Here is a 17,307-nt window from a genome sequence, read left to right as displayed (position 1 = left end):
GCGGGTAAGTGGGCCCTGACTGGGGACACGCTAGGATCTCAAAAGAATGAATGAATGAGCGCATGCGTGAGCAGATGAACTAAACAGCCTGAAATACACACTAAGAACAGCATGAAATTCCAGTCAAAGCTTTAGCCACGTCAAGAAGGAAAACCTAACAAGATGGTCCTTGCTCTACAAGTCAGGACTCTGAGCCGCTGGCGAACTGCAGGATCTGAGAGCCCTTTTCAGGAGGCCACTTGCCAGCTCACAGTCGGCCTATCTCAGAGTGTGCTTTCAAGTGTAGGAGGCTAGAAGGCTTAACCATAAAGCAATGCGACCAACTTGCCTGACTTAGGAAAACTACGACAGTGATGCAAAGCCAGCTCTCAATCCCCACAAAGCTTCTGAGATTTAGAAGAAGATGTCAAATTTAGAACACAAAACTCTAGGAAGCAAACACAAAAACTATTCAGTAGGTGATATAAACTGAGACGCCATACAGATTCAGGAGTCCCACTTTCCACATTCCAGGCTTTTTTTTTTGTCCATTTTAAACGTAGATTTTATTCCTCCAGCCCAGGGACAGGGCAGGTCACATACCCTAAGCACTCAGCCTCAAACAAAAGTGCTTTAGTAGGCAAAAAGGAAGCTTCGATTGATGGTCTCAGAGAGCAGCTGTGCACGCCAGTGGGAAAAGAAAACTGGAAAGAAGTCTGAATCTGAATCTCTGTCATCAGCAGGGCTATGAAAGCATACCTCAACTCCACAACTCAGTAATTAAGAGAAAAAATGAAGAAAAATTGAACATGGCTGGTAACATTGCTCTGTCTTGCTGAGACTACTTACAAGACGCATTATCAGATCAGATCAGATCAGATCAGTCGCTCAGTCGTGTCCGACTCTTTGCGACCCCATGAATCGCAGCACGCCAGGCCTCCCTGTCCATCACCAACTCCCAGAGTTCACTCAGACTCACGTCCATCGAGTCAGTGATGCCATCCAGCCATCTCATCCTCTGTCGTCCCCTTCTCCTCTTGCCCCCAATCCCTCTCAGCATCAGAGTCTTTTCCAATGAGTCAACTCTTCACATGAGGTGGCCAAAGTACTGGAGTTTCAGCTTTAGCATCATTCCCTCCAAAGAAAGGGCTGATCTCCTTCAGAATGGACTGGTTGGATCTCCTTGCAGTCCAAGGGACTCTCAAGAGTCTTCTCCAACACCACAGTTCAAAAGCATCAATTCTTCAGCGCTCAGCCTTCTTCACAGTCCAACTCTCACATCCATACATGACCACAGGAAAAACCATAGCCTTGACTACACGAACCTTTGTTGGCAAAGTAATGTCTCTGCTTTTGAATATGCTATCTAGATTGGTCATAACTTTCCTTGATGCATTATATATTTTCACTTAAGTAGCTTTGGTTGAATCATACAATGATTCACTTTCATCTCATGGTAAAACTAGGTGTTAGCAATATTTAACTATAAACTTGAAGAATATTTAATTAAAACTTAAAGAATATTATGCTTTATCCTTTAACCAGAGGATTAGAAAAAGCAGAATATAATTAATGAATATCAGGTATAAGGAAAGGAAGTAACTCCCCAATGGAAAAAAACAAGTCAATGAACACTTCATACCAAGGACTTGAAGAATTAACAGAGACTGCATTTTAATACTTGAGGTTGTAGAGGTAAGGTAGAGTTCAGGAGAGTTTGTGACTTTACTTTTTGTCCCAAAGGAATTTTGCCATTTACAGTTAACTCTATAATATGGACTTTGCATGTGTGTACACAGTTGGGCCTGAAACAAATGTTTCTTTCCCTTCCTTCCACTTAATCTGTCTGCAGTTTATTCATTTCTAAAACGGGCAAAATAACCCTAAGCTTTAAGGCTCAGAAGGGGCAAATTTGTGGCTCTCATGTTGATAAACTCTCATGCTGACACAATAAAGCAATTTCAGCCACTGAGATAAACGAATCTGGTGTAAGGAGAGCTGTCTCGTGCGTCCCTTAAATCCCATCACATAGACAAGCTCCGTGAATATGTATAACTGAACCACCCGAAACTAACAGCATCCTGGAACAACTGTACTCCCGTACTCCAATCAAATTTTTAAATGATAAGGACCTACTGTACAGCACAAGGAACTCTACTCAATGCTGTGCAATAACCTACTTGGGAAAAGAATCTGGGAAAGAACAGATATATGCTCGTGCATCACTGAATCACTTTGCTGTATGCCTGAAAGTTGCATGACATTGTGAATTAACTATATTCCAATAGGAAATAAAAATCAAACTAAAACAGAAGGGAACAACTCTGGGCCACGAATACAGGGCTGCTGACTCACCTCTGCAGCGTACCTCACGCCGTCCACCACGTGTTCAGAGCCGTGATCATCAGTGGACCCCCAGTGAAAGTGAAACTGCCGTAACCTGTAGCTTCCAGTGAGGGGGCCCCCACGCAGAACTACACATCAATACAGTTCAAATTGTTAGCAGGAAAGAAAAACATGTGAATGTCCACAAGCCACAGCATCGTCCTGGATCATTCAACATCTCCATGTCCTCCAAGGGATTTTTTTATAAATGTGTCATTCAGTTTGCTGACAAGAATACAACTTTTAGGTATGCAAGGAATAAAACCAAGTGTTTTAAAAGGTTAGAGAATCCACAATAGATTTTTACAGAATATCTGGGAAATCAGATGCCTGGGAGACAGAATATCTGGGAAACAGACATGCTGGTTAGAAAGTAGAAAAACTGGGAGTTCATCGAGGTAAAGAATTGCTCTGTGAAATGGAGGCTGTCAGCCTCTTTAAATAAGAATGTGAAGTGTAAAGAGGCCCACCTTGAACTCGGTAGACCAGCCCAGCATTCCAGTCTGAGAACAGGCCTCAGTGTTAGAAGACCTGGGCTCACACTCTATTTACTGGGTCGTCTTGCACACATCCTCTAGTTTTGAAACCTCAGCTTTTATGTCTATAACTTCAAGAAGAGTATACCTCCTCCTAATGCTGCTGTGAAAACAGAACAAAAACTGGAGGCAAAGCACTTATCACTGCCTGGCAGAGAGGCAGCAAGCCAGACACGTTAGCTGTGGCTGCTTTTTCACTGTGGTTACAATCACTACAGAAATTGGCAGAGTAAACACATCTTCTATACTCGAATCCCATCCTCTTGGAGAAACATGAAATACAAAACAAAATTAACTCTTTTAAATTAATCCGTCACATCTTTGTCACTTTGGCAGAGTATATTTTAGTCCTTTGCCTCAACACATATGATCTCTAAAACCATGCCAACAGAATCATATCTTAAGTATAAGCTTCTTAGTAGAAAACAGTCCTAAACTGTCTCCTCCCAATTAATCTTTATTGGGCAAATCTTCAAAGGATATGTGAGGATAAGAAAGCAGGGTAGGCTGATTACATCAAAAGCACAACTAGTCTTTCATCAACACCAATAGGCTTGAGTGTGGATCCGTGAGGTGCAGCCTTAAACGGTAGCTAATTTAAATGACCCTCCTCTTCAGAAGAAATATATATACATATATATCTCAAAACTCATCAAGAATGAGCCACCTCATATAAGCAGCAAAAGATGTTAAGCAGCATCATGAAGTTTTCTACAAACAACAATAAATAAAAGACAAAACAATTATACAGAGTGAAGTGAGTCAGAAAGAGAAAGACAAATACTGTATATTAACACATACATCGGAGACGGCGATGGCACCCCACTCCAGTACTCTTGCCTGGAAAATCCCATGGATGGAGGAGCCTGGTGGGCTGCAGTCCATGGGGTCGCAAGAGTCGGATACAACTGAGAGACTTCACTTTCACTTTTCACTTTCATGCATTGGAGAAGGAAATGGCACCCCACTCCAGTGTTCTTGCCTGGAGAATCCCAGGGACGGGGGAGCCTGGTGGGCTGCTGTCTATGGGGTCGCACAGAGTCGGACACGACTGAAGCGACTTAGCAGCAGCAGCAGCAACTAAACTGTGCCATCTTTCAAAACTCACTTAAGCGTGCGTCTATGGGCTTCAGCTCTTGTCTATGTTTGTAATTGTTTGACTATTTTTAATTAGGAGATTGGACTGAATGTTCTTTAACTTCTACGATCCCCAAAACTGCCTAAGGAAAAACAAATTGGGGGCATATGTAATAAAATCTGTTGTAAGACTGAATGGTTGGGACTTCCTTTAGATTCATTTATGTCCAGATTTCTTTAAGATAGATAAAGATCGTTGTGTTTCGAGCCATCTGAAAAACAGAAGGGAAGAGAGAACCACTTACACCACACTCTAGAGCTCACTCTTCTGTTACTCTGACACAAAGAGCAAATTGTAGTTTCACCTCCCACTGGACAGGAGGACAGAGGCTGTCTGCTGGGGTCCCTGCCACACCCTCACCCAGCGGGGTAACCATCACAGGGGAGATGAGTGGTAAATATTTGACAAAGGAATGAATAAAATATTTTATTTGTATGTAGACAAACAGTTTCAAGGATGATTCACAGATAAATTAGTTTAAAAGGCACATTTCCCTAAGTGACTCCATACAGCATGGATGTAGCGGCATTTCAAACAAAAAGAAATCAACACTCCTATTGTCTCTTTTTCCCTTGCTGTTGCATAAGACCTGAGCCGAACCATGAAGTCTTTCCTTCACATATAAAAAGCGGATGAGAGAGCCTGAGGGATCAACGCAGAATTAACTTTGGAAGAAGATGCAAACAAGCTGGCTCAGGAAACGACAGTGATATAAAAATCACACACACGCTATCAGGGAATGTCCAAGAACACTGGGTGATCTCTTGAAAGCTTGCTCTGAATCCAGGGTCTAAAAGCCAGATTAGCACAACTCTGCTTAGTTACGCAATGGAGACCGCCTTACTCTATATGTATCTGGACTTTGTTTCGATTAAAATGTCCAACCTGGGACTATGGTCAGCAAATGTCTAATCACAAAGACCATTCTCGAGGAGCAGTGCTCTACCGAAGAAACACAGAGTGGGAAAAAATGAGTCCAAATACCAAGGCTCATCACAAGTGTTGAGATGGTTTATAAGAAAACAGCTAAACAATGCTATAAGATAAATAATGGTGACAAAAATTATTTTTAATGAGGCTGATTTAGTGTTTGCAGAAGTCAAATTATTCATCTTACTTTTCAACCTAGATGAATAAATATAGTATTGTTGCCATCTTAAATTTTAAAATTAGCAATTATTTCACCCAAATCATATATATATGATCTCCAGGGGATCTTCCAGACCCAGGGATCAAACCCAGGTCTCCCACATTACAGATTCTTTACCATCTGTGCTACCAGGGAAGACTTATACATGTATATATGCCTCCAATAAGATTTTAAAAAACTATTTCAAGTAAAACTCATATAAGAGGTCTATACTGATTAAGAAAGCCGGGTTAATTTTAAAGTTTGGGAAATTGTAATAACTTAGTAGATAGAAATCAGTCATTTGCTATATGCTGCAAAGACCAACGAGAAACGTACACATTATTCAGTTGAACTTAACTTTTTTAAATTGTTAGCACACAGTAGTCAGTTGCCCAAAATGACAAGCAAGGCTGGCAAAACAAAATTAAAAAAAAAATTTTTTTTAATCAAAACACTTATCTGTTAATGCATTTACCGTCTATCTCGCTAGAATACAACTCCCCTGAGGGCAGCACTGACCTCCTTCTCCTGGATAACCAGTGTGGATGACAGTGCCCGGGTCAGTGAACCTTATAAAGTAAGAAAGAGAAGCACTCCTTCACAACCTTCAGTCCGTAAGGACGCTACTGAATCAGCCGGGGCACCGCTAAAGAGCAAAGTCTTAGGACCCGGAGAATCTAATGAACGTCGTGGCCTGGTTGTGGTGGGGCGAACAGCTCCCTGAAGTAAAAGTAAATGAACAGCACGCTTATGTTTTGGTTGGAATCTAGGAAAAGAGGAAACAGAGAGCACAAATCCACCAGGATTATAGCGAGAGAGAGAGAGAGAGAGAGGAGACAGGAATGGTCCCAGCTGCTGGGGCTTGAATTCTTTCTGGATCCAGGAAGTCTTCACAAGTCTGGCTTCCTCTGCTCTGAGCACATGCACGTCAACTTACTCTCCGCTCACTCATTCATACAGCAACCCTTAAGAGCTTACAGTGGGCCAGCAACTGTGTTTGGGGTAGGAACACATGAGCAGCGCCATCTCTGTATCTTGGATGGGAAGGGGTGGGAGAGCATGACTAAGGTGTGCTCACACGCCCCATAACTGCTCCTGCTTCTTCTTCCTTTTTAATGTGTAATTTGAGATCCTGTACACTTGGTTGACTTTGGGCAGTTACCTAGAACTAGATAACAGGATTATAACTGAGACACTGACAATTCTTAGAGTTGAAAAATCAAACTACAACCACTGAATCCACCAAGTGACTGGTGTTCCTTTGTTGTTCAGTCGCTCAGTCGTGTCCGACTCTTTGCGACCCCATGAATCACAGCACACCAGGCCTCCCTGTCCATCACCAACTCCCGGAGCATACTCAAACTCATGTCCATTGAGTTGGTGATGCCATCCAACCATCTCATCCTCTGTCATCCCTTTCTCCTCCTGCCTTCAATCTTTCCCAGCATCAGGGTCTTTTCCAATGAGTCAGTTCTTCGCATCAGGTGGCCAAAGTACTGGAGCTTCAGCTTCAGCATCAGTCCCTCCAATGAGTATTCAGGACTGACCTCCTTTAGGATGGACTGGTTGGATCTCCTTGCAGTCCAAGGGACTCTCAAGAGTCTTCTCCAACACCACAGTTCAAAAACATCAACTCTTCGGCACTCAGCTTTCTTTATAGTCCAACTCTCACATCCATACATGACCACTGGAAAACCATAGCTTTGCCTAGATGGACTTATGTCAGGAAGTAATGTCTCTGCTTTTTAATATACTGTTTAGGTTGGTCATAGCTTTCCTTCCAAGGAACGACTGTCTCTTAATTTCATGGTTGCAGTCACTGACTGCAGTGATTTTGGAGTCCAAGAAAACAAAATCTGTCACTGCTTCCACTTTTCCCCCTTCTATTTTCCATGAGGTGATGGGACTGGATGCCATGATCTTAGTTTTTTGAGTTTCAAGTCTCCTTTTTCACTTTCCTCTTTCACCTTCATCAAGAGGCTCTTTAGTTCCTCTTCCCTTTCTGCTATTAGAGTGGTGTCATCTGAGTTTCTGAGGTTGTTGATATTTCTCACGTCAGTCATCAATCGTAATACCAGCTGTGATTCATCCAGCCCAGCGTTTTGCAGGATGTGCTTTACCTATAGGGCTTCCCAGGTGGTGCTAGTGGTAAAGAACCCACCTGCCAGCACAGGAGATGTGGGTTCGATCCCTGGTTCAGGAAGATCCCCAGGAGGAGGGCATGGCAACCCTCTGTCCATGGGCAGAAGAGCTTCACAGGCTACAGTCCATACTGTAGCAAAGAGTTGGACATGACTGAAGCGACTTAGCACAGCACTGAGTCACTTTGCATATAAGTTAAATAAGCAGAGCAACAATATACAGCCTTGACGTACTCCTTTCCCAGTTTGGAACCAGTCTGTTGTTCCATGTCTGGTTCTAACCGCTGCTTCTTGACCTGCACACAGGTTTCTGAGGAGATAAGCAAGATGGTCTGGTGTTCCCATCTCTTTAAGAATTTTCCACAGTTTGTTGTGATCCACACAGTCAAAGTCTTTAGCATAGTTAATGAAGCAGAAGTAGCTGTTTTTCTGGAACTCCCTTGCTTTTTCGATGGTCCAATGAATGCTGACAATTTGATCTCTGGTTCCTCTGCCTTTTCTAAATCCTTTTGTACATCTGGAAATTCACAGTTCACATACTGCTGAAGCCTAACTTGAAAGATTTTGAGCATAACTTTGCTAATATGTGAAGTAAGTGCAACTGTATGGTAGTTTGAACATTCTTTGGCATTGCCTTTCTTTCGGACTGGAATGAAAACTGACCTTTTCCAGTCCTGTGGCCACTGCTGAGTTTTCCAAATTTGCTGACATATTGAGTGCAGCACTTTCACAGCATCATCTTTAGGATTTGAAATAGCTCAGTTGGAATTCCATCACCTCCACTAGCTTTGTTCATAGCAATGCTTCCTAAGGCCCACTTGACTTCACACTTCAGGATGTCCTGCTCTAGGTGAGTGACCACACCATCACGGTTATCCGGGTCATTAAGACTTTTTTGTATAGTTCTTCTGTGTATTCTTGCCACCTCTTTTTAATCTCTTCTGTTTACCATTTCTATTCTTTATCGTGCCCATCTTTGCACAAAATGTTCCCTTGATGTTTCCAGGTATTTTTAAGAGATCACTAATTTTTCCCATTGTATCGTTTTCCTCTATTTGTTTGCGTTGTTCATTTAAGAAAGCCTTCGTATCTCTCTTTCTATTCTCAGGAGCTCTGCCTTCAGTTGGGTCGGTCTTTTCCTTTCCCCCTTGCTTTTTGTTTCTCTTCTTTCCTCAGCTTTTTGTAAAGCCCCCTCAGACAACCTCTTGGCCTTCTTGTATTTCTCTTCCTTTGGGATGGTTTTGGTCGCTGCCTCCTGTACAATGTTACAAACCTCTGTCCATAGTTCTTCAGGCACTCTAACAGATCTAATCCCTTGAATCTATCCATCACCTCTGTTGTATAATCATCAGGGACTTGATATAGGTCATACCTGAATGACCTAGTCGTTTTCCTTACTTTCTTCGACTTAAGTCGTATTTGGCAATAAGGAGCTCATGACCTCAGCCACTGTCAGCTCAAGGTCTCTTTTTCTTGCTGACTGTATAGAGCTTCTCCATCTTTGGCTGCAAAGAATATAATCAACCTAAGTTTGGTGTTGACCATCTGGTGATATCCATGTGTAGAGTCATCTCATGTGTTGTTGGAAAAGGGCATTTGGCATGTGCTTTGACCGGCATGTTCTCTTGACAAAACTGTTAGCCTTTGCTCTGCTTCAAGGCCAAACTTGCCTGTTATGCTGGGTATCTCTTGACTTCCTACTTTTGCATTCCAGTCCCCTATGATGAAGACATCTTTTTTGGTGTTAGATCTAGAAGGTTTTGTAAGTCTACATAAAACTGGTCAACTTCAGTTTCTTCAGCATCAGTGACTGGGGCATAGACTTGGATACTGCGATTCTGAATGGTTTGCCTTGGAAGTTAACCGAGATCATTCTGTTGTTTTTGAGACTGCACCCAAGTACTGCTTTTCAGATTCATCTGTTGACTATGATGGCTACTCCATTTCTTCTAAGGGATTCTTGCCCACAGCAGTAGATATAATGGCCATCTGAATTAAGTTTTCCATTTCCCATTCATTTCAGTTCACTGATTCCTAACATATCTATGTTCACTCTTGCCATCTCCTACCTGACCACTTCCAGTTTACCCTGATTCACAGATCTAACATTCCAGGTTCCAGTGCAGTACTGTTCTTTACAGCATCAGACTTTACTTTCACCCCCAGACACATCCACGACTGAGCATCATTTCCCCTTGGGCCAGCCGCCTCATTCTTTCTGGAGCTGTTAGTAATTGCCCTCCACTCTTCCCAGTAGCATATTGAACACTTCCCAACCTGGGCGGCTCATCTTCGGTGTCCTATCTTTTTGCCTTTTCAGACTGTCCATAAGGTTCTTGTGGCAAGAATGCCAGAATGAGCTGCCCTTCCCTTCTCCAGTGGACCACGTTTTGTCAGAACTCTTCACTACAAGCCATCTGTCTTGGGTGGCCCTGCACGGCACGGCTCACAGCTTCACTGAGTTACATGAGCCCCTTTGTCATGACAGGGCTGTTATTTACTATATTCTAAGAGCTATTTCACCTTTTAAAATTTCAAAATTAGTATCACAGCCTATAAAAAATTCAATGTTTGAACAATGAATAATCCACCAATGTTTAAGCTATTTATGTATCAAATGGTAAATATTAATTGATTGCTGGTGGTTTATAATTTTATTGAGATTTTGCCTATATAGGGCTTCCCTGGCAGCTCAGACAGTAAAGAATCCGCCTGCAATGAAGAAGACCTGGGTTCAACCCCTGGGTTGGGAAGTTCCCCTGGAGAAGAAAAAGGCAACCCACTCCAGTTTTCTTGCCTGGAGAATCCCCATGGACAGCGGAGCTGGCGGGTCACAGTCCACGGGGTCACAAAGAGTCGGACACAACTGAGCAACTAAGCCCACCACCTTCGCCTACATATAGCATAATGCCGTATCACGGTATTTTCCATATCCTCCAAAAAAATCATCCCCCAAAAATATGCATTTAACTGAAACTTCCCTGGTGGCTCAGATGGTTAAGCATCTGCCTACAATGCGGGAGACCTGGGTTAGATCCCCTGGGTTGGGAAGATCCCCTGGAGAAGGAAATGGCAACCACTCCGGTACTCTTGCCTGGAAAATCCCATGGACAGAGGAGCCAGGTAGGCTATAGTCCATGGAGTCGCAAAGAGTCAGACATGACTGAGCGACTTCACTTTAACTGAAACATACATTTATTGGTTACTTTCTGTGTGCTAGGTGCCATGCTAGGTAGATGAGTAAGACACAGCTGTTGCTCATTTTAGCTGAGTGGAAAGAAACAGCTGGCAGTCACAATGCAGTGTGGGAAGTTCTGTAGGAAGGAGGTCTGGGATGCTCCAGGACCTGACTGGAGGAGCCAGCCAGGTGAGATTCCCAGAGAGACGGGATCCTGTCTGGTTTCAGAAAAACCAGACGCTCCGGTGAGAGCACTCTTGTCTTTCCTCATCTGATTACTATTTCCCTTACTATGGCCGATAGGAGTTCTTCCTCTGAAATTCCTTCCTGGGTGAATTTCGTGTCCACCTGTCCCCCTTTTATAGGACCATTAAAATTCTGAAAGGCAGCTCCCCCAGGTTAACCTTGGTTGTGCAGCAGCCCAACCAAAGAAGCCCCGCCAGGACTGTGCAGAAAGCTTTCTGCCTGTGGTTCTGTGACTGGTGGGATTCAGAGTTAGCTTGGGGAAGAACTGCTTCTTTACAAAATGGAAACTGCTTTATTCAAATTAAAGTGACCTGCTACAGAAGTATCTGTGTTTTTTATCACTTGTATTAGCTATGGTGGTCTCCACCTTTTAAATAATTTAACCCCTCAAATCACCATGAAACATCCCCCTCATTTATCGTGAGAAAAAAAGAATGAGAATCATGACCTATATTTATGCAGCTTCTGGATCAGAGGAATACAAAGGCCCTTATGGTGATTTCCAATTAACCCTGGTAATCTCATTAGATAGCAGTGAGACCCTCGCTTATGGGTGAAGGCACACGCTACCCATCACAGACCCAGTGTCAAAGGTGGAAACAGACAAACTGATTCCACTGATTAACCCAAGGTAGAGGGAAAATGAGAGAGGAAGAGAGAGGGGAAGAGAGGGAGTGAGAAGACCCAGATCATCACTGCACAAATTAGAGGAAGAATTTTTCATAACTAAGGTTTTTATGATGAAGTACAAGCTAATCAGTTCTTACTCTAAAAGTCGGAATGGATAGCCTCAGTTTTTTGCTTGAGATATCATAAACAGTATCAAACTACTATAGGGGGTATAAACTTTGTACTTAGAAACCTTGGACTACTATAGTGTACCTACCACATCAATCATGTCTGTTAATATGGGTTCATAAAGTTGAGGGCTTGAAATACAATTTAATAAATGTAAAAAGTGACGTTGCTTCTCCCCTCCCTTACACATTTACTAAAATGTTCTGATGAAAATGAATCACTTTTATGAAGTTAAGAAAGATGAGGAAGAAATGGAATGGGCGTTTCATTTTTGCTAACAACGTAACATTATATAAACACATGAAGACCTTATTACTTATCTAAATCTAAGCTTAATGACTAAATGGGGGATTCCCCGGTAGTCCAGTAGTTAGGACTCCAGGCTTCCACTGAAGAGGGCCTGGGTGTGATCCCTGGTTGGGGAACTAAGATTCCTCAAGTCAAGTGGCAAGGCCAAAATAACGAATGCATGAAGACTTCTAAATAAGGATTTTTATAATCTAACTGTATTTTTCATTAATAAATACAGCATCATCCTAACGTTAGACTAAAAATAAAATTAAAAAATTATCAGAAACCTTTAAAGGTATTTCAAAATATGATTCTCTCTAATTTTCTCTTTCATCTATTTTTAAACTTGGTATCATCTATTCTTTGGGCAAGAAGTATACTTGAAGGAGGATTAAATGTTCGTTTTCAGGAAATGCTCTTTTGTACTTCATTCAGTTAACAAATATACTAGTTTTTGTTTTTTTTTTCCGGTTGGCCCATTATTTATTCACAGTGTGAATAAATAAGACCTTATCCTGTGAACTAATCAAACACAACTTTATTACAAGTTCTAGCAGAACACTAACAAGGAACACACAAGTGTTTCAAATGTGGAAGATAAGAATGAGCCATCCACTGATTCATGCTGATGTTTGGCAAAAACCAACACAATCCTGTAAAGCAATTATCCTTCAATTAAAAATAAAGAAATTTTTTAAAAGAGAAGAAGAACGCACCATCCAATCATTCAAACTCCTCACCCCCAAGCAAGAAAAAAGAAAAGGTAACGCCAACCTGATTTGTCGTCCGTGTCGTCAAAGTCAACGTTGAAGGAGTGGCCACTGTTACTGATGATTTTAGCTGAGCTGGCGTCGTACTTGATACCAAGAGGTCGGAGGGAAGAATCATATCTCACTTCTTTGGTTTTAATCTCAATCGGAGATTGTTGATCCCCATCAGCAATAGGGAAAAATTCATTCCAATGAACAGGACCTTCAATACACAGGACCAAGCAAAAAGGAAGAAGTAAGTTATTTCGTTCAACCAAAGGCTTGTTGAGTACCACATGCTGTACTTGACTTTGACGAAAACACACAGATGAGTAAAAAACGACCTTTACCTTCAGGACTTTAACATCTAACTGTTTTGCTTCATTTTACAAGATCAAGTATTTGGTCTTGCATACTTTATTGCATACTTTATTATAAGTATGCAAACCTCTTGGTTTGCCTGAATTCATCTTCAGAGTTAAACTCACCCTTGTTGACAAAAGAGTATGTAAGTTTCATGAAGTACTTTGCAAATGCCTTCTATCAAACTAAAAACAACAGCACAGTTCATCACTGAAAACAGCCAGACTCAGTCTCAGCTCCAGGAACGAACTGTGACCATGCCACAGGCCAGGCTCATGAGCTAAAAGAACTAACGTCGCGGAGAAAGCGGTCTAGTGAAGAAAGGGTGTCGTTCTTTCAAATGTTCTTCCCACTTCTCTTCATTCACTGTATCCCTGGGTATCACCAAGGCCTCAATTTAATTTCCTGTAAATAATGTGCAACAGACAAACTAAGGAAATATATAAATTTTTCACATAGTATAATCCATATAAAATGACTCCACCATATCAGGAAATATAATATGGTTGGTTTTCTGCAATAGAGTCAAGTAACAATTTATTTCTCTTTCTATATTCCAGAAGGTCCTTCCACGGTTGTTTTGCCAATACTACATTTGAGTTCCCACCCAAGGAACAACTGTCATCCCAGTTCTGCATTTATAGTCAAAATTGCATTAAGTTCCCAAATTAAGCATGTTTGGTAAATTGAGGTGAACCAAAATCAACAGCAAGACGCAACTTCAAATAAGCTCCAAGCTAGCCTCCAGACTTTACAGGTTAGAGGTTCTTCTCACCTTCTCTCCTCTGCCTGCAATTCGCACAACCTCTACCAGGCCAGTAGAAAAGGCTGCTGACTAAGCTTTTCCCTGCTCACTAAGCAACTTACTTGATTTTTCTAAAACTCAAGTACTTACTAAAATGACACAGCATGACAATGAATTAAGCATTTGCTACTGACAACACGAAATATTTTTTTAAAGATAAGATTTAGAATGAAATTTCAAGAAGTGCAAATATATCAGAGTTATCAACCGCTTCAGTCTAAATCAAATGTTCCTTCTTATTCATCTTCTTTGCAAAGGAGATAGTATAAATTCTTTACTTCATACATGCATCAGGTATAAAAAGTCAGAACACGAATACAGAACCACACACATAACTTAGACGTTGTTCTCTTATGAATCATACACTTTGGACTTGGAAGCAACTTGAAAACCAACATTCTTTGGTTACATCTTATTACAGGAAGGTGCTGCTGCTGCTGCTAAGTCACTTCAATCGTGTCCAACTCTGTGTGACCCCATAGACGGCGGCCCACCAGGCTCCTCTGTCCCTGGGATTCTCCAGGCAAGAACACTGGAGTGGGTTGCCATTTCCTTCTCCAATGCATGAAAGTAAAAAGTGAAAGTGAAGTCTCCCAGTCGTGTCCCACTCTTAGCGACCCCATGGACTGCAGCCTACCAGGCTCCTCCGTCCATGGATTTTCCAGGCAAGAGTGCTGGAGTGGGGTGCCATCGCCTTTTCTGAGGAAAGGTACTACATTTCCTTATTTACTAGGTACTGTCATTCACCTTTCTAGCACTCTTTTTATAAACAAGCCAGTCCTTTTCTAATGTGAAAAAAAAAAAAATGTTCTATTTCACTGCCCTCAAGTATGCATTAACCTATTGAGAATCAGACTTCAAATATACGTGTGTGTCATAGTATGTTGTTAACTATTTTTCTAATTAGGAAAGAGTTTCTTTCTACTCTTAGTCCCTTTATGCTTCTATTTTCAGTTCTTTACAGCCAGAACTACTTTTTAAAACAGAGGCAAACCAAAATAAAACAAAAATAATATCATTTTGCATCAGTCAATATCATCTATTAAACACGATGGTATGTTCATTTCCCTGCCTCTTAAAAACACCCCTTCCTCTTTCATAAATTCTCCATAACATGCAACTTTGAAACTCATCTAAACACAGGTGTAGAGATACATGGTAGTTCTTTCATTGATTCAGGAACTTTTGAAGACCCTTGGAGATGTGTAATTTTCAACGACTGTCATGTTTCCTAAACCAAACTAATAAAATTGTCAAAGATTCCTGGAAGAAGTTCTCAGTCGTCTGTGAAGGTGGTGGCATCTTCCGATGCCTCCCCTTCTGATGTTCCATTTATCATTGCTACTATTCCCAGTTTGCTTCCTTTAACCTCCGCATTCACTGCTTTTGCCAGTCTAAACTGAAAACAAGCAACAGAACTTGCCCAGTCAGGAAACAACATATGAATGGGATTTTGCCAAAGTTGATCTACTTAAAGGCATGGTCCTCAGAAAGCTACTGAATTAAAATCAGGGAGTGTTAGTAGTATCCAGCTCTTTGCAAATCCAGGGACTGTGGCCCAACAGGTTTGTTTGTCCGTGGGATCTCCCAGGCAAGAATCCTGGAGTTTCATTTCCTTCTCCAGAGGATCTTACTGACCCAGGGATGGAACCTGGGTCTCCTGCATTGCAGGTGGATTCTTCACTGTCTTAGCCACTGGGAAGTCAAAAGCAGAGAACAGCCCTACAATTCTTAGCGGAAATATAAAATAATTCCTTGTTAATGGCTTTTCTACAAAGGATCTTTCTTTTATGCTTTCAATTTTTAATTTTTTCCTCCAGTTTTATTGAGATGCTATTGACATACAGCACTATGTAAGTTTAAGGTGTACAGCATAACAATTTGACTTACAATACATAACCCATGATATGATTACCACGAGTTTAGTGAACATCAATCACCTCATATGGATACAGAATTAAAGAGCAGACAAAATATGTCTTCATTGTGATGAGAACTAAGACTCACTCTCTTAACTTTTATACATAACATACAGCAATGTTAACTATATGTATCATGTTGTCCATTAAATCCTTAGTACTCAGTTATTTTATAACTGGAGTGATCACCTTCATCCAGTTCCCCCCTCCCACTCACTCTGGTAACAACCATAAATCTGGCCTCTTTCTCTATACGCCTGTTTGTTTCTGAAGCATAATTTATCTACAACACGACGTTAGTACCTAGTACACAACATAGCGATTTGATATTTTTATACACTTCAAAATGACCACCATAAGTCTAATTACCATCTCTCAGCACACAAAAACATGACATGATGTTTCACCACATTCCCCACTCTGTACATCTCATCCTCATGAGTCATTTATTTTGTAACTGGAACTCTGTACCTCTTAATCTCCCTCACACATTTCTAAGATGGATTTTTAAAACTTCAGATGCACTTCACTGGAACCAATATTTTCTAACCTATTAAAGAGTAATCAATATTCATTGATTGAAAATACCCTTCCCTTCCTAATCATAGTGAGGGCATTGTTAACACCTAGCAACTATTAAACAGGGAAGATACCCTGAAGTAGGAAATGGCAACCCACTCCAGTATTGTTGCCTGGAAAATCCCATGGACAGAGGAGCCTGGTGGGCTACAGTCCCTGGAGTTGCAAAGAGTTGGACAGGACTGAGCATGCAGCCACCCAACTATTAAATAACAAGAAAAATTATTCCAGCAGAGGGAAATTAAAAGAAATTTCAATTTTCCCAAACATAAATTGAAGATTAGCAAAATGTAAGACTATAATTGTAGTCTCACTCAAAGAGAAATCCACCTAAATATATTTTTCATTATTAAAACTCTCACTTGCTGCCATTTTTCAACTGGCAAGTTTATCATAGTCTCAAAAATGCTACAATTAGAAATGAAACTCTTCTGTTTCTTTGTGAAAGTAAGCTTTCTATAAAACTAAGTGTATACTACTGCTCAATAATATGCATGTTGATCCAAGGAAAGTATTATTACTATTATTATTCACAGATCTAATATTGAGAGTAAGACTTTCTTGGTGTCACTTTGCACATAATGGCCATTTGAAATAATCAGTTTAATATAAAAATAAGAAAAAATAGTTTACTTTTGATAACTTAGAATATACAAGAAGAAAAGTATACATATTATTAACTGTTGCTCCCACCAATAAACATGTTTTGACCAACGCTTTAAAATATCAATGATCCGTTGCTAACCGCCAGTCTCTGCAAGAATGAGTGGAAGGAGAAAGAAAAAGCGTGGAAAAGTAGTTTAAAATATAACTTCACTTCTCAAAAAGAACCTAAAATCTTGCTAAAATCAGCAGTTCCAGACAACTACCTGCAGGCTGCTGGGGGAACAGTTAATAGTAACAGCTATTAAGAAACCTGCGGGGCATTGGTGGCCAGGAAGACAACTTAAATCTCAGTGCTGCGATTCAAGTCATTAAAATTTCTTAAGTATATTGTCACATCTTGGCCATGATTTGCCTCCCCTAAATGAATAACGAGTTTAAAGGAGCAAAAAAGCAAGCTTGTCC

The 17,307-nt window shown here is 41.0% G+C and overlaps 1 protein-coding gene across 7 annotated transcripts in view; it reads right to left on the bottom strand.

Moving 5' to 3' along the window:
* Window positions 1–17,307, bottom strand: part of CA13 (carbonic anhydrase 13) — a 54,566-nt gene that overhangs the window by 36,762 nt on the left and 497 nt on the right. For 4 of the 7 annotated variants that reach the window (XM_086335813.1, XM_086335814.1, XM_086335812.1 and 1 more), the window contains exons 2-3: window positions 12,599–12,796; window positions 2,335–2,453 (exon numbers count right to left, since the gene is read on the bottom strand). In XM_086335813.1, coding sequence (XP_086191939.1) covers window positions 2,335–2,453; window positions 12,599–12,796 — 317 coding nt within the window. The remainder of the gene's footprint in view (window positions 1–2,334; window positions 2,454–12,598; window positions 12,797–17,307) is intronic. The other 3 variants (XM_086335817.1, XM_086335815.1, XM_086335816.1) reach the window with 1 other exon arrangement.

Source organism: Bos grunniens, chromosome 14 (assembly GCF_055505025.1).
Source record: "Bos grunniens cultivar Pamir isolate PY7600 chromosome 14, Bosgru_T2T1.0, whole genome shotgun sequence".
NCBI lineage: Eukaryota > Metazoa > Chordata > Mammalia > Artiodactyla > Bovidae > Bos > Bos grunniens.
Note: the sequence above shows the minus strand (reverse complement) of the source record. Positions and strands in the feature narration are given on the sequence as shown.